The sequence below is a fragment of the Charadrius vociferus genome, unplaced genomic scaffold, assembly GCF_000708025.1.
Source record: "Charadrius vociferus isolate BGI_N301 unplaced genomic scaffold, ASM70802v2 scaffold147, whole genome shotgun sequence".
NCBI classification, from domain to species: Eukaryota; Metazoa; Chordata; class Aves; order Charadriiformes; family Charadriidae; genus Charadrius; species Charadrius vociferus.
Genome location: NW_009649570.1, coordinates 7,629,943 through 7,651,732, shown reverse-complemented (window position 1 = coordinate 7,651,732; position 21,790 = coordinate 7,629,943). Strand labels below are relative to the sequence as shown.

The 21,790-nt window shown below is 40.0% G+C and overlaps 1 protein-coding gene across 1 annotated transcript in view; it reads left to right on the top strand.

Moving 5' to 3' along the window:
- PARD3B (par-3 family cell polarity regulator beta) overlaps positions 1 to 21,790 on the top strand; it is a 406,080-nt gene that overhangs the window by 296,557 nt on the left and 87,733 nt on the right. Inside the window, exon 19 of the mRNA XM_009890252.1 lies at positions 12,936 to 13,046. Coding sequence (XP_009888554.1) covers positions 12,936 to 13,046 — 111 coding nt within the window. The remainder of the gene's footprint in view (positions 1 to 12,935; positions 13,047 to 21,790) is intronic.

Below are 21,790 nucleotides of genomic sequence, written 5' to 3'. Positions count from 1 at the left end.
TGACAACGGCTAATAACTAATACATTCAGGAGAAATTGTGGTTGAATCAGGCACAGTTTGGAAGCAAAAAAGAGCTAAGTTCATTGGCTGACTACACACCCTAAAGTATTTTTTATCAACACCATTTAGGTTTTATTTATGTAATGATACTGTTTTCTCCTGGCATTTCCTATGTCAGAAGTTTTAATGAAATGAGTGACAGACTTCATCTGTGTTCTTCAGCCTTCTATACTGCTATGGGCTTTGAATTTAACATTTGTTTTATCACTGTCATAATTAAGCTCTTTTTCAGACTAACTTCTTTATGCTGAGATGATAATGGGCAGAATTTGTAGGGTATCAGTGCTGATTTTGGTCACTAGGTAAAATTAGCATCAGTGGTTTAGTATAGCAAATACTTGAATGAGTGAATATAACCTCAGGACTTGGAGCTGTGGGGGTAGTGAGGAAAGAAGTCAAAGCCTTTGTGTGGTGAACAAAGCATCGCTGTAGCTGAACAAGAAAGCAGAGAGGTTTCTCCCTACATTGTCACACGCAAATTAACAGGCTGGCAATGTAAACACCAATAACAAATAATTCTTCTAAAAATAGTGTATAAACATCTGTGGCAGGGAGTCAATGTGTGAAAGGCGAGAAATATGCAAGAACAAAAAAGTTTTGGGAATCTGAGCTGTTTATGTTGTTTGTGCAACTTAAAGCTACGTGGTTGTATTAGCCAGCAAAATAAAAGTACTTCATGGTTTTAAGACCTATTCTAGCAATTTTCTCTGACCTTATCCAGTGAAATGTATTTCTCTATCTGATTGCTTCAGAATTACTGCTTTTAAGATTCAAGAAACAGAAGTGATTGCCAGGTCTTCACTGAAACCTTATAAAGAAAGTTTCTGGCGCATAGTTCATGAGCACTACTATTGAAAGCAGATATGACAGAGCTGTGTAGTTCATGTAACTGGCTAAAAATTTCAGTCACCTAGCTCTGATATTTACTCTTTCTTTATAAAGTGGCACTGAGGAAAGGTTTTTAATACGTTCAGTCTAGTTTTCCAGCCTGATGAGAGAGTCTGTTGTGTATCAACTGGATGAAACCTTCCCCATCCTGAAGCCTTGTCCTTCAGCTGCCAGAGCCACATTTGGGGAATGTGGTGGAGACCTTTGCTTTTTCTGTATAGATTAGTCACTCTCTTGGCCTGAAATCAGCAGTGGAGTCCTGGAGGGTTAGCAGTCTTGCTGACTTGTTTTTATACATGCCATCTGGGATTACCTCTGCTGAAAATAACCAGTAACCAAAAGCCACAATGTATGAGAGTTGAAAGTACATTCTTTAATTGTTCTTAAAGCGTAAACTCGGCTATAACTAATCAATTTGATTTCTAATAACTGTTTTCAATATCTACAAAAACCTGGTGGCAAAAGATCTTGTCAGGCAGGCTGAAGTTCATCTTCCCTGAGTATCACCGCTTCCCAGCTCCTGTGCCTGACATTTTGCTTTGTGTCAGTTTTGCTGTACCGAGGAGAACAGGGAAGAGCTTCCTCTTGAGATTTGTGGCAGAGGTTTTTGCTTAATTAACTGGCAGGGAGGCTGCCTGAGAGTGACAGACAGTGCCTCCTTCAGTCCCCAAGTGAGTGGTGTTAATTTCCTGCAAAATATGGGGGAGCATATTCCCATCAGTATGTCCATACAACTCCGACTGATGCTAATGAGAGCTGGGTGCTTGTATCAAAGGGGAAATTGCTGTGTGCCAAGACTGTGTCCCGAAGCAGTGAATGGTGGAATTGCATTGTTTCACTGGTTCTTTTTTGATGCATCATGTCTTTCGGGAACTTCATTGTTTTTTATCCTGTTGCTGTAGCTATCCTAAGCCAAGTTTTCCTAAGAAAACCACAGAATAATCTAATATCAGTTTTGTCAGTGTGCCACATAAAATGCTCTAAAGCTGGGATTTCTGGGAAAACAGCAGAGGGAATTTTGGCAGGCCAGACTGGTTCTTCTGGACTTGCTCAAAAACAGTGGTGAATTTGTTTCATGTGGACAGCTGTTTGTCTGAAAGCTTCCTTTAGTACTATATGAAGGTGATTCAGCCCCCTAATCCATCACTGGAAATCTGTGTTACCGTCCAGGACACTTAAAGGAATCACATTTTCAGTTCTAATTGATAGCCACTGTTTTGACAGGCAAACAGATTTCTCCTCCCAGTGGCTTCATGCAAGTGGCCTCCTGCAGACCTTACCATTAGCACAATTCTACTGAAAAGAATATCGAAGCTAATAATAAATCTGTAGGGAAGGATGTTAACCACAAACTACTATGTCTAATTAGTAATGTACAATAGCCAAGGCCAGGAAGGGAAGGTATTATTTATCAGAAGGACTGATTTTGACTGTTTAAAAATGCAAAACCATCTATTATTTATTATGCCAAAACACATCTTTCAAAATACAGCATATAACTCCAGGTGGTTTGTTGGTTTTTTTTGGCATTGTTTTGAATGTTACTGCTTTAAAAATGTCAGCTATAGTAGAGGCGCAGAGGTAGCATTTGTGATGCTTTATCCTTAGAAGTTCATTGTGGAACCTAAAAACAAGTCATCTTAGGTTTTCTCTTTGCCTTTACAACCTTCCTTTCCTATTCAAGAACCACTTCTCTCCCTCTTATAAGTCTTCCTTCGAAAGAGTCTCTTCACTGTGTGCTACCTCTTAGTTCAGAGTTTCTCGAGCACTCTGAGCAGCGCAGAGCTCAAATACAGGCTAATGCATCCCGCTGAGAAAGAGCGGAGACCGTTTTTGGTAGCTCAGCTACTGCAGAGATCTCTGTGTGTCTCTACTGCATATTGCTGTGCAGTGTCTCAGAGGCAAGAGTGCTGGTTCCCAAGACACATTCCTTTCGTGCGGTCTCCAGCAGAAATCTCGAGGAAGAGGTATTTCTGTAGTAGTGCAGCAATAAAGCATATGAAAGGAGTGTGGAGCAAGGAGGGGGAGAGTGCGTGTGTTAAGAGAGAAGAAGGAAATGACTGAGGAGAGAACTTAAAGGAGATGAGGGGAAATAGTCAAGGGGAAAAAGCATCATAGCAAACTGGTCAGAAAATGAGGCAGATAGATATGCAGTGATAATGTAATCATAGCTCCGAGGTGATTAGTGAAGAAAGAGAATAGGACCTTTTAAACTGAGCAAGTAATTTTTACCCTTCGTGTCTCAGTTTTTTCATTTGTAGAATGGATATGATGACGTATGCTCAACATTAATTGGTCGCTACATTCCCATATGGAATGGAGCTTTCCTGAAGGATGGGGTGTTGTCTCAGTTGATACATAGGAGAGTCCTCTGTATTCCTGCTATTTTTCAAGGGTTATGTTTTTCCTGGAGATCTCGTTGGAACCTGCAATGAGCAGTTTCACTTCATGAAAGTCAGATAAGCCCCAACAGATCCCCACTGTGGCATGTAAGGGGAGGAAGGCACGTGGTTTGATTGAGAAGGTGAGTACTGCAGTGGTGAGATGATTAGCAAGTCTGACACCTTGAAGTATCATGGCTCTGAGTGCAAATGTAGCAGGTTTTCAGTTTTGTTTTGCGAATGTCATGTATTTAATTTGCCTCATGAGTTTTGTATCTGCAATTCTGATAATGTCGCAGTTGCATGTTGTTTTTCCATAGCCAAGAGGGCTGAGCAAAAAATGTTGTAGTGCGAGCAGAGATTCTCATATAGTGCCTCAGTAGCTGAAATGCTAAGAAAAGCACCAAATACCATGACAGTTACGATATGAGAAAAATGAAAAGTCCTTTCCCCTTATAAACATGCATGATATATACATATACTATACATACATATGTAGTTGATACTTCAGTGAATTTTAGGGTTGTGTGGCTAGTAGAAAGACACACACAACAGATGAGGAGAAAGAATGAAACAGAAAAGAAAAAACTCAGCAAGTTCTTACCAAGTTTGGCACCTAAAGAGCTATCTTTTAGCTCCCTTCTGTTGGCCTTTTCCCTGTCCCACCTTCAAGTGGTTCTCAGTTACCTGCAGAGGGCTGGAGGTGCTGGTGGGACACTGAGGCATGCTGGCTCTCACTTGACTGCAGAATTTCCGAACCCACATCGGAGAAAACCATGAAGTCAGCAAGTAGTTGCAGAGGGGTAGCTGGCAACATCCGCAGGCTACACAGGGAGTCTCTGTCTCCTACTTTGTCTTATTGACTGAACCTTAGATGGATAGGTTCAGTCAGAAACTGCATTTGTCTTTTTCCTTCATGATTGAGAATAACAAATTCCAGGAAAAAATAGTAGCTAGCCTAACTGCCTTCTCTACTCTTTCTTTTCTTTTAGTGGAGAGATGAGAAAATGGGTGACTGAAATGGGAATTAAGAAAGCAGAGTCAAGGGCCTTATACTCTGGTCCTTTTCTATTGATTTGAGTATGGAGTTACCATGCCTGTGACACAGGTGTGATTATCATGTTCCCCTGGGGTTGGCAGGTTGGCATTTGCAGATTCCATACAAAGTAGGCATAGTTATGTTTCTGTGCACTGTCTGGGACAGAATTAGTATTCACATCAGAAGAAATTATTTGCCTGTAGGGTGCAACAAAGAGGGGGAAATGGCTGATGCTGTATGAAAGTAGGGAAAAATAAGGATATATGGGAATAATTCCGTACTTGGGTAGAGGGTAATTCCACAGTCTGGTGGACAAGAAGCAGGGCTTTTTGCATTGGACAGATTATAAATAAATTTTTTGCTGCTTCTGATCAAGCTGTAAATCACAGCTGTGCTCCGTTGTTGCGTGTTTTTTTTTTTTTTCTTGATGTCTGTGATGTGGGATGGAGAATCCTTGTACTGGTGACCAAAAAGACAAGCAACATGGTCATCAGATGACTGAAGCATCATTTCATGGAAACAGATGCATAGCTGCCATTCAACATCACGATTTTCCTGGTCAGATAATGATAGTGTTGACCCGTCTTTATAAGCGCTATATCCAACACTCAGACTACCTCAGCATGTTTTCTAAAAATAAGTTCTTTGGAGTATGAAAGATGACTCTTCATGTCTGCCTTCTGTTGTCTATAGTTACATAGTAGCCGATGAGAGTTATTCCATTCCTTTGGTTCAATAGATGGACTTTTTGTTTTTGTAGCAACCACTTCTAACTCTAGCGTACCATCATGTTCCTTGGGTTTTGTCTTTGGTCATGTCATACACTACAGATGGACAGAAATGCCCCAATGGTAGGGATTTCCTAATACCTAATTACCAGAATGAGTTACAGTAACTCACTTCCATCTAAATTAAGAGCAAGTTCCACATTTGAAAAATAAGAATAAGGGGCTTAAAAGCATAGAGAAGATGATGGGTGAAAACATTTTGGGGTGATTATTTAGATTGCCTTTGTTCTGCAGTATCTAGGCAGAAGAGCAAACTGTTGCATTTCACAATGCAAACAGCCTCCAGTCTTTTATCTGATACTGAATGCAGATAATATCCAAGACAATGATACCAGCAATGAAGATTTTCTTTTATTGCTGTCCACACGGTTGATACTGTCAGAGTAAACTTCACTGTGTAATTTAGGGCTTCTGTTTGACATTTCGTTTCTGCACGTGACCCTCTCCATTGAAGATTGTGGATTATTTACCTGTGAGGTGTTACAGCAAGCAGCTTCTCAGATTTGGTGCTGGGAATTCTTTCATTAGCCCTTAAGTCTGTGAACAATGTGATGATCCAAGCATTAATACAAATGTGATTAACTGTCTTTTCTCAGCTTTGTTTGCTTTGTTCTACTGATGCCTGCAAGTTACATAATGAGTAGCATGTACAGGGTATGCATTAAAGGCAGTTCCCCATTGTAGCAGGCTTCATGGCAAATTTATTCTCCTTTTAGCAAAACTTCAGTGGGCAAAAAATTGCACTGTTGATTTATTTCGAATGAACTCCTGGAAGGCTTACTAAGTATGCCATGTGGAAAGCTCCTTGAAGTGCTGAGGGTTAATACTCTCTGCTCTTAATTTCAAATTCCAGATAAATATGGTTTCAGCTTTGATCCTATCTGGACTAATTCTTTGTCACTGTACTAATTAATTCAGCATGCTGCAGAAAAGATGCTAATTTGGGCATCAAAGAAATAAACGGGTGGGGGAGGTTGTGTTTAATCAGAGTTGTTAAAAAGATAAGTTTTACTCCCATTAGACTGGATTTGGAAGCTCAGTCATTTTAGTACAGCTCCAGCAGCCTGATACTTAAAAAACCACAAACAAACACCTGAACAAAAAAAAAAACCAAAAAAAGCACTTGTTCACTTAATGTTAACATACCAAGAGCAACATATATTGGTGTTATTAACGTGGCTTTCTTTATATTTGCATTTTCTACATAGCCTTCTCTTTTCCCGTTGACCATAACCAGTTTAACACTGACCACAGCATTAGAATAATGTGGATTATCTCACAAAATAATTTGAAGATGGCTAAATATGAGGATACTCACATTCATGAAGTTTAGCTACATTTGGGAAATACCAATAATAATCGTAGCACAGGACATTTTAGCAAATTGTCGCGTGCCTCCACATCAGAGGTTAGGTAATTTTTCCCTTTTCATGGGAGCTATTTTAGATTGCATAAGCTGCCCTGTTGTTCACTGTGGAAAGCTGCTGCTCTTGCCGCCTGCGTCTCACTTGATGCTAACCTGGGAGTGAGCCTCAGAAGGTGGGAGAGCAGGGAGGCAGCAGGTTAGCCATGTAGCTCTTTCTTGCAAGCAAACCTCACCAAATCTAGTTAAAAGTGGATTATTTTTTTTCTTTTCCAAATCTCTTTCCAGCTTACCAAACAGTATTCATATTGCACACAGCGCTGCCCAGCCCAGCAGTGGTGTTCCCATTTTACCCCTTCCTCTCCCTTTCGCCAGAATTGGAGCAGAAGGGGCTGAAATGGCCCTCTCTGGTGTTCATCGTCATATCAGGGCTTTTCTCTTGCCCTGCCAAAGCAGGAAGGCCAGGTCAAAACCTGCACCTTGGCAAGGCTTTGTCATAAGGAAGTCTTGCTGCAATAGGTCTCATACACGGAGGCATCCCAGTGTCACTGGAGATGAACGGGATCCAGTCACTGGGAGCAGGTGGCTGGCAATGGGGCACGGAAAAGAGCTGCTCACCCCTCCTGGCTCTTGGGCCCCCATGCAGAGCTGCCTGTTTAGCAGAAATTTAACTTGTGGCATGGAGGTATTTTCATCTTCTTGGATATCAGTAAGGATTTGAGCAGCGTTGCCCAGCCATTTGCTCTGTGTGCAAGGTCCTACATCTGGGTCGGGGCAATCCCAAGCACAAATACAGGCTCGATGGGGAATGGCTGGAGAGCAGCCCTGAGGAGAAGGACCTGGGTGTGCTGATTGACCAGACACTCAGCATGAGCCAGCAGTGTGTTATCGCAGCCCAGAAGGCCAACCGTATCCTGGGCTGCATCAAAAGAACTGTGGCCAGCAGGTCAAGGGAGATGATTCTGCCCCTCTACTCCACTCTTGTGAGACCCCACCTGAAGTACTGTATCCAGCTCTGGAGTCCCCAACATAAGAAAGACATGGACCTGCTGGAGCATGTCCAGAGGAGAGCCACGAGGATGATCCGAGGGCTGGAGCACCTCTCCTATGAGGAGGGGCTGAGAGAGCTGGGGCTGTTCAGCCTGGAGAAGAGAAGGCTCTGGGGAGATCTTATTGCGGCCTTCCAGTACCTAAAGGGGGCCTACAGGAGAGCTGGGGAAGGACTTTTTGCTAGGTCATGTAGTGAGAGGACGAGGGGAAATGGATATAAACTGGAAGAGGGCAGGTTTAGATGAAACATTAGGAAGAAGTTTTTCACTTTGAAGGTGGTAAGGCACTGGAACAGGTTGCCCAGAGAGGTTGTTGAGGCCCCATCCCTGGAGGTGTTCCAGGCCAGGCTGGACGCGGCCTTGGGCAACCTGGTCTAGTGGGAGGTGTCCCTGCCCATGGCAGGGGGGTTGGAACTCTATGATCTTCAAGGTCCTTTCCAACCTAAACCATTCTATGATTCTCAAAATATCGAAACACGTTTTACCAAAATATGTTCTCTGCTTGTTTTTTTCAGCTGTTGGTCCCACTGGTGTAATACTCAATGGCATGCTTCTGCTCAATAAGTAAACATTTAATAATAAACCTTTTAGGTATTTAGAGAGCCACTAAAAAGGTAAAAGATGTATTTCATTAATGCTGCTATTAACATAAATGTAAAATGAGCCTGGCCTGTAATCACCAACAAGTCTGACTCACTAAGGATCTTTATGGCAATGCTTAATACTCTGTAAAAGTGTATGTATGAAAGTGATTAATCAAAGCACAGCACTGCTTCTAGAGTATTTCTTCTGCTGTAAAGTTGAGTGATAAAATAACTTAAAACACACGGCAGTAGTAGCAGTTAATAAGCATTTTATAGTCCCTGTGTGGACCTGAAAATCATACCTTATTAGTATCTTTATCTTTCTTGCTCACTCATTCATTCTTACTTACATTTAAATTTAATTTTAAGGGTTATTTCTAGTCTTTCATAAGGGAGCTGCCTTAATAATCTTGGCATTTTCCCCATTTGCTGTGAAATGACTAGGAGCCAGAGCTTTTGTTATATGTACTTTACAAATCACTCTGGTTTTTTACAGATCATTTCTGGAGATGTCAAGATTTTGTGACATTGTTAGGCTTTGTATCTTGCTTGACTGTGTCATATGCCCTCTTGAATTATTTCCCTGCAGACATTTGCAGTTCCGTTATGTACCATGTTAGCTGCAGTGACACCTACTGATCTAGGGCAACTGAATTAACTAGGAAATCCGAACTGCTGAATTTCGTCAGCAAGCTGCTTAGGGTGCCACCCACCAGATGTTTCTCTTGCTTAGAAGTCCAGGACTTTATAGACCTGCCTGCTTTTTAATCCTTGAAGCAAATATCAACACATTTGAGATCTGGAAGCTCACGGCTCCGCATGGAAACGAAGTGTTGCCATGACCACAGCTTTAGGTCTTGCCTGTAAGGCGTTTATTCCGAGTGTAACAGAGCAGGTCTATAGAAGGTTTGTTCTAATTTTTGTCCCTTGAAAGCCTTGAAAAGAAGCATACGTATGCTTTAATGCTGTAGCCAATTGAATGGTAATATATACTGCAAAAAGATGACACACATTTAGTATTCAGAGGCTTCATTCATTTAATGCCTCTAAGGGGAAAATGTTAGTTATTTGCAGGGCACCCATATTTTCCTTTGAAATTTATAGAAATAAGACAGTTCCTCACTCTTGCACAGCATGTTTTCAACTGTTGCATATGGGCTTTTCCCATAAGGATGAATCACTCTGAGGTCTGGTCAAATAAAGAAAATCCCTTTATACTTTTGTTTACAGGAGGACTATGCTCTGAGTAGTTGGAATATTAATTTTCTCAACTGAAAAGAATACTAAGGTTATTAGGGCTTTAACTTCTTTAACAGTACTTCCCAGGCATTTACAGTGGATGATCAGAGAGCTGGGGCAGTCACTCAAACAACCTGGGAAGATGTGGATTTATTTCCTTACTGTTGTTACGATTACAAGTGGCTTCATTTGACATAAACTGATTATAGATGTATATAGAATGAGAGGATACGGCTGATCCATTTGTTTTCAGGTCATCTAGTTATATTTCTCTGCTTGCAACATAAAGTTTTCAGAGTATCAATTCTGTCAGATATTAAGTTGAAGAGAATTTTGCTGTGCACAGTATAGCAAAACGGATCCTTTAAAAATGTGCCATACATTTTTTCCATTAATGTTTTATTCTTTTGTCAGTAGTATTAATATGGAAGGCAGATTTTACCACAATCCAATTATTTGTTGCCTGGAGAATGAGAAACCTCAAATCCTAAAGCCATTCAGTTTTCCTAGAATTTTAATATGGATTTGATTAATTCCATAATATAATTTTGACAATAGATTTTATCCTGTCCTTGTTGAATTCAGTGGAGAGCCTCACACTGATACCAAAGAGAACAGGATCAAACCCAGTTGGGCAAGGAGTACTCTTACTTCTTTTTTGCTCTTCTTGTTGGTCCTGTAAGCAGTAGGGAACCATTAAGCCTGTAGTGCAAAAATCCATGCAAAATTACAATGGGTGGAAGTTAATTTTATCATCAGAAGCTCATGGCAATTAGAACACATGAGTGAGCAGACCATAAATTTTAGGACAATGTATTTTTTGTAGTTTAATGTTGTCTACTCTATATTGCTTTTCTCAACAGTGTTAAATTTTTGCTGCCTTTTTTTTTAATGTTTGTGCAAGATTTTTGTTAAGCTGAAAAACATATTACCATAAAAATCCATTCTCTTTTATTATTATTGTATAGCAATGTACAAAAGAAGCCAAAACTCTGAACGTATCCCTAGCCTTGAGCTATATGCTGTGTACTTAGTGTAATAGGTAAAAATTGTAAGCCTGCACAAATCCCATCTGAAGCCAAAAATAGCAAAAAACCAAAAGTTGTTTTCATCAAGACCAACTCACTATTCCCAGTTTATAATTACGCTGGAACTTGCCAATTTTGTGGCAAGAGCAGCTCTACCAGCAAACAGCACTATTTTTGCTGAGAGTTGTCATGTTGGCAGTTATTACAATCAAAATTGTCACTTTATTTTGTTTAAAATGTATTTCCCCGGTAAGCAAGAAATAATACCTAGACTTGAAAGGGATGTATGCTAAAGATATTTTTTTTTTTACATTTCTCTCGAGTAAGCAACATATCCAACTCCCTGCAGCAATACAAAATGCCCAGGAATAATGTTTTCAAAATCAATATGTACTACAGTGGAATATGAGGCTCCACAAACCCATAATTGAAACTATGGGAGAAAAACAGGCAGACTGAATATAAACAAAGTACCAGAGTTGGATTATGACCAAGATGCAAGTGCTAATACAGCCTCTCTTGAGAAAACTGCCATGAGACCTTCCCAGCATGTGCAAATGTTAGAAAGCAGAGGTTTTTCAGGTGCAGCCTGCTGGTGCTCATCCCCAGGTGATTTATTGTTTGGCTGCCTGACATCTCTGTAGAGAGCAATATATGCAGAGTTTCATCTAGCTTTTCTTCTTCACCTGGGTCATCCCGTGTCTGTGAGCCCTTTTCACTTTGTATCTTCTCACTCTGAATGTACAACCTCTGTCTCTCTCTTGTGTTTCCGGACTGCTGCCTTCACTGCCACCACCACCCTCTGATGGGGTTTGTGCCTTCACAGTCTCTTGGGACTGCTAGACCTTAGAAAGCAGCAGTGGAATCAATGTGCTGCTTTCTACTTAGGAAAAACAAAAGCATGGAAAGTATCTGCTATCTTTCTGGAAGCACTGAAATGAGTGGGGACCATAAAAAAAGAATCGAGGATTGTTTCTAGATGAGGTGTATGTGTATTTTGATCAAAGGATCCCTCAAAGAATGTAAGACACCATCCATCTCTATTGCCGCACATAAGGAGGAAGAGAAAACCATGCAGTGAGATATGACTCTTCCTACTCCCCAGCACAGTTCATGCCAGGGCCGTGGTAAAGCATCTCATGTTATTACGTGTAGTATTTGCCCTTCTTCTCATTAGCACCACACACTATGCGTCTGTCTCTCACGCCCATCATTCCCTTTCTAACCAAGTTCTTATTGCCTGGAAGACTTGCTGTAGAGACCTTAAGAACTTCATTTGACCATAAGCTCAGAATTATTGATTAAATTCACAAAAAAATTGGATCATTAACTTACAAGCATGACAGAGTATTTGCAAGATTTCTGCTTTGGTCAGAGGAGAAACCTAAAGTCAATGATTTACAGCTTAAGTATATGAACAGTAGTGCAGCTATTCTACTTGAGGCAGTTTGGACTGACATGAAAAATAAAAAAGGTAAAAGAAAGATCACCGAGGCAATGCTGCAGACTTTCATGGAAGAGGTTGCAATTTTGAGTCAGAGTAATTAGTTTGCAATATGGTGTATTTAATGAAGAAGTCATTACTTTTCTTTACATTGTTGTCATGCATGCAAGAACACATTAATTTGTATAGGAAGACACAGATTGATCATTTACTTCTGGAACTGAGAATTTCAAATTGGAGAAGAGAAGGGGAAGTTTTTATACTTTTTGGCCCATAATTCATGAGCACATTTGACATACTTGACCCCAGTATTCTGTCTAGCTCCATCAGAAATGAAATATAGCTCCCCAGTTCAGTCACCTTTTATAGGCTGTGTAAAGCAGACTTACGTTATGCATCTTTGTACAGTGTATAGAACAGTGGGACCCCCAAACTTATTGGGGTCTCTGGAGGACTCTCACAGAATAAATATTACATGATAGTATGTTACTAGGCAAAAAAAAACAAACCCAGAAGTATTTTAAAAAAGAGCTGTTATGAACTCTCTAGTTTTGCACTCTCAGATTATAGCAAGATTTTATTCTTTCCGATTGCATCCTCATTTAAACAAAGAAAATATCTTTAAATTAAGGCCAGACATGAATGACAGTAGTTACTGATAAGAGCAGAAGATGTGGTCCAGTCTGGGTGCTGGCACCACAGCCACTGCATATTACTTTGAGAGCTGACGTGTGGTAAGAAGAACCTTCAGCCACTTTAAAACGTGTGCTATTAGTAGTCCAGCCCTTCATTGTCTTGCATTTCAGGTTTGTTGGGGCTTTTCGACTTTCTGTTTCAAGCAATAGCTTTCAAAATTACAGGGTCCAAATCAATTTGTAATCAGTCCTTCCTATTGCACATGGCCCATTTGAAACTGGTAACTTATTTTGCAATGTGAGAAATATATGAGTGACTATGATAAAAGCTCACAGTGTTTTGATTGCCTAAAATTTCTGTGTTTTATGATAGATAAGTACTGTTTTTTCTTCTAGTAATTATTTCCTCCTGACTCCTTCCTTGATATCTTAAACAGATTTGGAAAGAAAAAAGAAGATAAAAGTGGAAAAACGGATCAGAAGGGGAATCCAAAGCAAGGCATACTTAAAGAGGAGGAGCTGGAGAAAATGAAAGATGAACGTGAAAGGTGAGTAAATGGTGGCAGCATCTTTGTTCATCAGATGAAAAACTTCAAAGCAAGGGATTGCTTGAAGGGACAGATAAACAGCCTGGCTGGAGATATCCCAGACCATGCCCACTGGCAATCAGGTCCAGGCAACGCAGAGCTTTAGACTAGTCTCCTGGTTGAGTCAGGGCTGCTGTATGACAGGAGCTTGTGTCTCTCCTGCAGTTTCTGTGCATTTCACTGTGGTAGCCGCTATTGAGATTCCAACTTCTGGTAAGCTGGTGGAGATCAGTTCCTTCAAAACCTGTTTCAGCTCTTCCCATTACCATGACCAGCTGACTTAGTTACTTTTTTCCTCTACTGTTCTAAAGCAAGAACCTCCTCCCTTCTTTCCTGACAGTCTCTGCTGTGTTTTTTCAGCACTTCAGACCTCTGGCTTCAGCTGGGTGTGCCTTCAAATGTTAGGTTTTGTACTTAGGTATGTTCTTTCACGCACAGCGTTTACTGGTTAGACACATGTTAGAGAAATACTTAGACACCAAATGACGAGTAAGCCAAGAGACACCAGGAAGAAAGCAGGTTCAAAAGGTTAAAATCAGTCTGAAGAGGCAGGGGTCTGCAAGCAGTGGGGTGGGTGAGATGGGCAAGGCAAGAAGCTGGGTGTGTGCCAGCTGTGAGTTGCTGTAATTTTGAGGTAGGGCTCTGAGACTGAAAAGAACCACTGATTTGAATATGCCCAGTTCTCTGTCGTGTTCAAAATACTCCTTTTTCATGCTCAATCTTAGAAACTTTATTATCTTTCCAGACAAAGAGAATTCATAGTTTTCTGCTTTCCCCCATGTCTGCCCTTCAGGAACTGGGGGACAGTTTGTAAGTACTGACAAGGCTCAGCAAGCTCTTCTCTCCTCTTCCCCAACTCCTCCAGGTGTACGTCATGATAAGAAGGTCTTTGTTTCCCTCTGATGGCTGTTATCAGAAAAGTTAGAGCCCATACTTGATGTCTTTCAAGAGGTGTCTGAAGTTGCTGTAAAACTTTCCAAGTTGTAGTAATATGGGTTGTCAGGGCATGGAAAAAGCTTCCAGACGTCTCTTTCCTTCACTGGAGCATCCTACTCCTGGGAGATGGAGTGGAAGAATGTTCCTTTTGGGCAGGCAGGGTCTTTCTACATGGGCCAGCCTTTGTGATGCTGGTCAGTGCCCAGGGAAGAGACACCCTGCTTTCATTCCAGTCATGCAGTGTGGTCAGCCATATAAGTGGTAGCTAATGGGTTTGATGGGGAAAAGAAATAAATCCAAATCCCAACCCTTGAAGTCTGCTGCTAATATTTACTGTCTTAAAAGCTAGTAATGTATCCAGTTGCTACAGTGCTGCTACTGGATATGCTTAGCCAGTGTTTAAGTATTTAGTTCATCTAAATTAAGTAATGTCAGGAGAAACTTTGTACCATTTGTTTTAAAATTTCTGTGCCGCGTCCTTGATTTTGCCAGATTGATGAGTGCCTTTATTTTAAACTGCTGACTCCCAATTTGGATACTGGCAATTTGAGAGGTATGTGTCCTTCATTTTAAAGAAGCCAGTGTCTTTTATTAGGATCCTGGCAAGCTAAGAAGCATGTATCCCATCTGTTAAAGGGCCAGTGTCATTTACTGAAATGTTGGCAGGCTGCAAGGAATGAACCCTTCTGTCCAGAGGTCTAACATTCCAATTGGACACAAGATAATTGTTCTTAATATTTCTTTAGCGTTGTATGCTTTTTTTTTAAATTACAGTCACTGATTGACAGTAACTTGGTAAGGCTGCATTAGAAACTGGCAGCTCAATGTCTTCATCATTCTGGTTTCTCTAGTAATGATTTCAATTTTGACCTGGAAGAGTTTGCAACTGAAATGGAGAACAGCAGGTGTGTTGAGAAGTGGATGAACGAAGATGATATTTTTAACTCACTTATTTGATTCTTCTTCTATAATGCACAAGAATAGAAATATCACACTATTTTTTTTATCAGGTAATACAGCTTATATGTTTGGGAGATTAAAATTAAAAAATAAAAACACAGAAGAGGAGCTAAGAATTTTTCACTACATTATCCTCAAAGCAATGCCACACATGCTGTGAAAACAAGCAATTCACTTCAACTTTCTAAATGAAGTAAGAGCCTGGCTATATATGTTTGCCCACATAAGGCTATCTACAGACTGACTCTTGAACCCTTCTTGAGTTGATCATAAAATAGAAGAGACTTTATCTTTTGTAGAGGAAAATTATATAAGGATTCTAGTTCTCATGTATGGGTAAGAACTGTTTATGAAATTGATTAAAATCAGTGGGAGGAAACATTACCTGACTTGAAGGTAATTGAGTCCTTTTGCTCAGTTGTTGACTGTTCACCTAGCAATGATGCTCAATTAGACAGTAAAGACAAGTTTTATAGCTCTGTCCCAAGATTTAGCAATTCTGTAATGTAATTCAAGTCCAAGATTTTAATGCAGATATTGGCAAAGAAAACCTTGTGGCACATTCACACCATAGATCATCTTCTTCTATGACTTCACTAGCTGCAATCCTGCATACTTGGTCTCATTTATAAAACCAAGCTTCACTGAAGCGTACTATAAAATAGGCATAGTTTCAAATCTGTTCTTGTTGAGAATGAGTTATATGTTAAAACTACTGGGATATCACAGTAGAACAGACTACAGGACCATTGATAGAAATGTAACATTCTTTGTCCCTTGATACCTATGAACAAATCCTGTATTTACCAATTGAACAAAATACAAATTGCTTTTCTAACAGTTAACCTTTTTAGAATTAACTTAAACACGCACCTAGTTTTATCTTTTGAAGATTAGCTATCATAGCTAAGTAATTCTTGTTCAGATCCTCAATCCGATAATTGCAATCTTCAAGTCAAGTTTTTTGCTTAAACTTCAGTTTTCTTAAATGCTGACTGCCTAGGTATTTCAGGATCAGTCATACTAACTGATACTATGATTTTTTGTCTGACATTTTTTTTCAGAGACTGAGCTGTCCCTTTTGAACGTTAGTGGGAGAGGTCAGAGTAGTTGATTTTTGAGCTGGGTGTGAAAGGATTAATGATTGAGTGCATTTCAGCATCTTAGCAGCTGTGGACCTCGCATGGTTTTGGATGTTGGTTTTGCATGCAATGTATGCTTGGCAGCTCTCCAGAAAACAGAATACTGTTCCAAGATCTCAGCTGAGAAGTATTTTTCAGTAGGAAGTGCATTTCCAGTTTACAGGAGTAGGCCATCTCTCTCCATCTCTCGGAGTTTTGCTGAGAGTTTTTTGATTGGTATTGGATAGATACAACAATATCGCACAAAATTCCTGGGATAGGCCTGGTAAAAAGGATGCAGCCTTCTTCCAGAAATTTTGACAGGATTTACAGACGTGCAGAAATGTCAGATGTGTTCACTGCACAATTATGGGTTGGCTGTGCAGTACAGGCTCAGTGACTCTGGCTCTGACAGGAAACATCAGATCTTACGTAGGTGTGCTGCATAAGCGTGTCCATCATGCTCAGAATAGGTTGGATTTCCTGCTTGCACAGAGAAGGAATTGTACAGTGCATGTGCAACAAGTCTGGCACATCCAGAATGTGTTAGAGCTAGTAGGCGTATGCAGACAGAGTATACAGCACTCGCTCTGTAGTGCAGATGCTTCCCAGAAGGATTTGGCTTGCTTGCGCATTGGTCCTCAGCATAGATTTGCCTGGCAACCCCTTTTACGGGCCACCAAATTTCAGATTTGAGCCTCAGAAAGTGAAAATAAATTTAGTATTTCTCTAGCCTAATAATTTCTAATTCCATTTCGCATTGTGCTATTCTCAGTTTTCAGTACAACTTTCTATGCTGCCTTGTAGCTGCAGTTCTCTGAAGCAGCTCCACATCCTGCACTGAAATGCTGACATCATTATTTTTTTTACTGCTTGTATTCCCTAGCAATCCCCACCAAGATCAAGGTCTCATTGTGCTCGTTGCTGTTAGGGAAGCTTGGACCTGACCCCAAGCACTTACAGTTGAGGTAGAAGAGAGAAAATCTGGCAGGAAAAAAAAAAGCGTCCTGTGGGTGGGAATCTGACATGCAGGCAGTGCAGCTGCTTGTCCAGGTTCCTACAAAGTCCTTGTCAGGCTAGGAATTTGTTCCAGACCTCAGCCCTGGGCCCTCTTTCTTTTCAAAGCCAGTACTTTATTATATGACTGCTACTTCTGCAGGCTTCAAGTAGTTAACAGGAACTTAGGATGTTAGGCATTCCTTGTTTAGTAATAGCCTTATCTGTGTCCAATTGAATATGAAGTCAGCACCTCCTCTAAATTTCACTATTTTCTTCTCCCCCCATCTGCCTTAGCTTTCCTTGTGCCACAGCGATGCAGTGTCACTGAAAATGACTGGAGAAAGCCAGAAGTTCACAACACAGATAGTTTAGGAGGACTGACTGAACTGGTGATATAGTTCTGTAGCTGGTGGCTTGTCCTTCCTGACACAAGTCAGGTAGTTCATTGGACTGAGGCTCTCTTTTAAATAAGCTCATCACTTTGTTCATGCTTCAAAGAATTTGGCTGTAATAAAGCATGTGTTCCAAAGGTCTAGAATCTGCCCATAAAAGGAAAAAGCAAATGCTATGTCTGAGGTTTATTTTGATCAAGCTGACTCAAATCTGTATTTTTAGTGTGTTTTGTATAAATTACTCAGAATTTATCATTTTAACAACAAGATGTTCACTACATTATTATATGCTGGAAGAGATCCTCTCTTTTCTTTCCCTCAAAACAAGATTTCTCTTCCTCCCTTCCTCCATCTTTTTCCCCACTTGTTTGCAGTTGCTTTTTAATTTCTAACATTTGAAAATCATTGTAAAACAAAATAGATAAAAATATTGGGCACTTGAATTTTACTTATAATAATTTGTTTGCCTTTCAAATGCAAATAAAGTGACTATCAATTGAAAGAAAACTTTTTTTTCCTGTTTGTTTAGGATTATTTTTGTCTCTCTTCCAGCGGAGTCAAACATTTCCTTGACGTTAGAATAAAATTTCACAAAATGAAGCGTCTTGTTGAAAATGAGGTGATTTTAAAAAGTAGCTTATAAGTAGGTGAATAAGGAGTCACTCTATGTAAAAAAAAATAATACTTTGCACTTGGTTGTAGTAGTAGTCGTTTGTTGTTTTGTTAAAACAGTCTTAGTTTTTTGTAGCCCTCACTGGAAATAAGTGAGGACTTTTTTTTAAATTGTATTATGTTTTTGAATGGAGTGTTAGAGCAGCAGAAGCAACATCTGGCTCTTGCTTTCTGAACATCTGAACTGAATGCTTAAGTTGCAGTGAATCTCAAATTTGAGTAAAATGAAATGGTTTCAGTTCTTATATTAAAGACTGAATTTCCTTTATTTCTCGTAAACCTTCGAGCAACTGAAGAGCGTTTCTCTCTTGTCTTATCAGCTCTGATGCTTGTTGCCTGTTCCCATAGTTAAAAAATCAATACATATGTTTTTGATATTTGGCAAACAGAGGTTTAATTTTGCAGCTGCAAGATGCCTGTATGAAGGGAATGCATCTTACAGAAGTAAAAACATTTAGAGACTACTTATATGTAAGAGAATACTTGTGAGTGAAACCGCATTCCATTTCTATCAGCATTTGCTTCATTATATTTAATTACAAACAATTTGTGTGTTACTGGAAATCAAAATGAAAACAAGAATAGGTGCATGCATGGAAGTATGGTAGAAAAGCCAAATTGTTTTTGCATCAAAAGTTGAAACTCAGACTGTTACAAAAATCAAAGTATGATTTTTAAATGTGTAGTACATCTTAGAGCACACTCATAAAACACACGCATTGTTACCGGACCCATGTAGCTTTTGTGCTTGTGTTATCCACTTGCCAAGTGTAAAAGCATTATTATGACTGTTTATAGTTCATCTTGATGTCTGATAAAATGTTGGTAATTGCTCTTCTCACCATTAAGTTCTGTGCTAAACCACATGTTTTTGGGACTCCTGAGCGTGTGCGTCATTATTTATTAAGGGTTAATCCAACATGGTATATCTATTCATTGAGTATTCCTGACTTTGCAGCGCAGCTAGGTCCTGTGGTTTAGACAAAATAAAGTGTTGGATGTGATCCCAGTTTTAATACTCCCAATTTATTATAACCATTGAACCCTGATCAGATCACGGATTGGATTGGATCCCAGTTTTTTAAATGTCCCAATTTATTGCTGGCTTGCAACCCTGATAAGAATACATATTTGATTAAGGCTTCAGTTTTCAAAAATTCCAGTTAATTACTTTTAGATTCTTATTAGATCATAGCCGTGTAGTATGGTATGTTGAAGTTATGAAAAAATTACTGGATGATGTTGCACAGGTCAAGGTCATAGTTTCATTTTGTGCTGACAGTATGAAGTTATCAGATTTCTGTTTATTACTGTGGCAGCACTTGTACTGGACAGGAGGACAGATTAATCCCAACCCATTGATTCTGAATGATTCTCATTTTAGATCTGCTGCTGCTCTGCATACCAGAACATGTAATAAAAGCCTACCACTGAACATTGAGAGACTGGTGTTTGGTTATGAGTAGCTGAGGTAGGCGGCGTTCCCCTACCTTTCATAGGTTGTGATGTGGCATTTAGAGCCAAACAGCAATTTTCGAGCTGCTTTCTGTGGCTAATCCACTGCTGGAAGACATTTTTAAGACAATATTAGGCTGAGAGTTGATCTCATAGCTCAAGAACAGTAAGAATTGAGGATAACGGAATGGTGCATGGAATGGGCCTTTTTCTTTAGCTATCACAGTACTATTCCAGGTGTTGGAGACTGATGGAAATAGCGCTTTCCAGGTGTCATAGCTGTGCCCTCTGAATTTAAGCACCCAAATTCTCATCCAAGCCATTTAACGTCCTTGGTTTGCCCTTCATTGAGGCACTTGTTTAACTTTGCTCTGGAGACCAGTTTTCACAAGCTGTGCCACCTGCTCACCTAAAAGACCACAGCAGCTCAGGGGCAATAGCCTGACTCTTTCTTGCATAAATGGGCCAATGTGTGGTTCTTTTCTGTATATATGGGAGTCTTATTCCTTGACATTTTTTAAAATGACACTGTAAACCAGAAATACTGCTGTTAGAACCTTTTACAGGCCAAACTAATAAAGTGAAACTGGCCAGTGTACTAGCCAACCTGAGTAATAGAGTGCTTTCTAGGAGACAGACTAATCTGGCCTAGGGATTTCTTTGATGCAGCACTGAATGTAGGTCAGCTCTTGCCTACCCCAAAATCAATAAGGGCATAAGAATGACTTGGAAGCTGCATTTCATTCCTTGCCCTTCCATATGTGATTTATGACAGTCTATCATAAATCTTGGGCATGCACTTTGAAGTTGTGCCACAGCACAGAATTCCTGTTCTCAGACTGCCTTACCTACAGGATAAAAATGAGAATACAACTTGTGGGCATAGACAGTCAGACAGGAAATCGGTTTGCATGTGTAATTTTCCATAGTGACCTTAAACCAAAATTCCTGAAAGTCCTAAAGCTTTGTCTGCTTAGTCAAAGCTGAGTTTTGCTTTCTAATTCCGGGACTGTTAATTAGAAACAAACTGTGAATCCCAGACTAAAAGATGGAGACTTTTCCTGTTCTTGAACAGAGAGATTCTGTTCAATATGTTCCAGGTTCAATGTCATATGTTTAGAATAAAGAAATGTCCATGGAATATCGTATCACAAGGAGCTAGGCTTGCTCCTTCCACTACTAGGATTTCATTCAAATGGAGGCATGTTTCTGCAGTTGCAGAGATGGTTGAGCAAACTCACGAGGTCTCACTAGCTAAGTGGAGCTGCGAGTATCTATGCAGGAGATGCTCCAAGAATACCCACCTACTGAAAGAGGAGCCCCCGGGGACTCTGTAGGGTCTGTCTTGCTGGGTCTGTTCTGAGCTATTACTGCATGTGGTTGTGGATGTTGGGTTTTCATGAGGTGTCAAATCAATGTTGTGTCTTTCCATGGTCATCACAGTTCTCTGGTATCACAATACTCTGGTATTTTTTTTAAGACACTGTTACAATCCTCAGTCTTTTTGACTAATATTTACTACAGCAATTGCTAGAGCTGAGCTAGTCAGTAGAAATGAGTAAGTCCATAGACTGATGTCTCTGTCTCTGCATATTTTTTCTGCAGGTATACTGCAGTTACTTTATATTTGTTCACTGTTTATCTGATGAACTTCTCTGAAATAATTCACTTGATGGCTTGGTTGGAGAGGTGAATCTGTGGCTTTGACTGCAGTTGGTATTGTTTCCATTTCTGACATTAAGTTCCCAATGACTAAAAGATAAGCAAAGTTTAATCTTGCTTTCTAGGATTATTCTGTTATTTTGATTCTGTTTTCATTATTTGTTCCAGAATGAGCTAATGTTAGCAAAAGGGACTCAGGTATGATGTGCACAGCACCTTACTTATCTTTTTAATGGAAAAGTACAAATTACAGCAGCCTGACAATTCCTTTAAATCAGTGCTGAGAACTAGGCCTGCAACTTAGCTATGGTCTGACTCGAGGCCATTTTGCAGGAGGAGTTTGGAGTTCTTAAAGGCCTCATAATGTCTCAGGTGAAAGATGCCAAAGCAATTTTGACAAACCTGGAATGATTCCACTATCTAATCCACATTGTCACAAAACAAGGAACATCCTGTTGACAGGAGACTGAGCAACCCGATATGTGTAGTCAGCCTTGCTTTCAGCAGG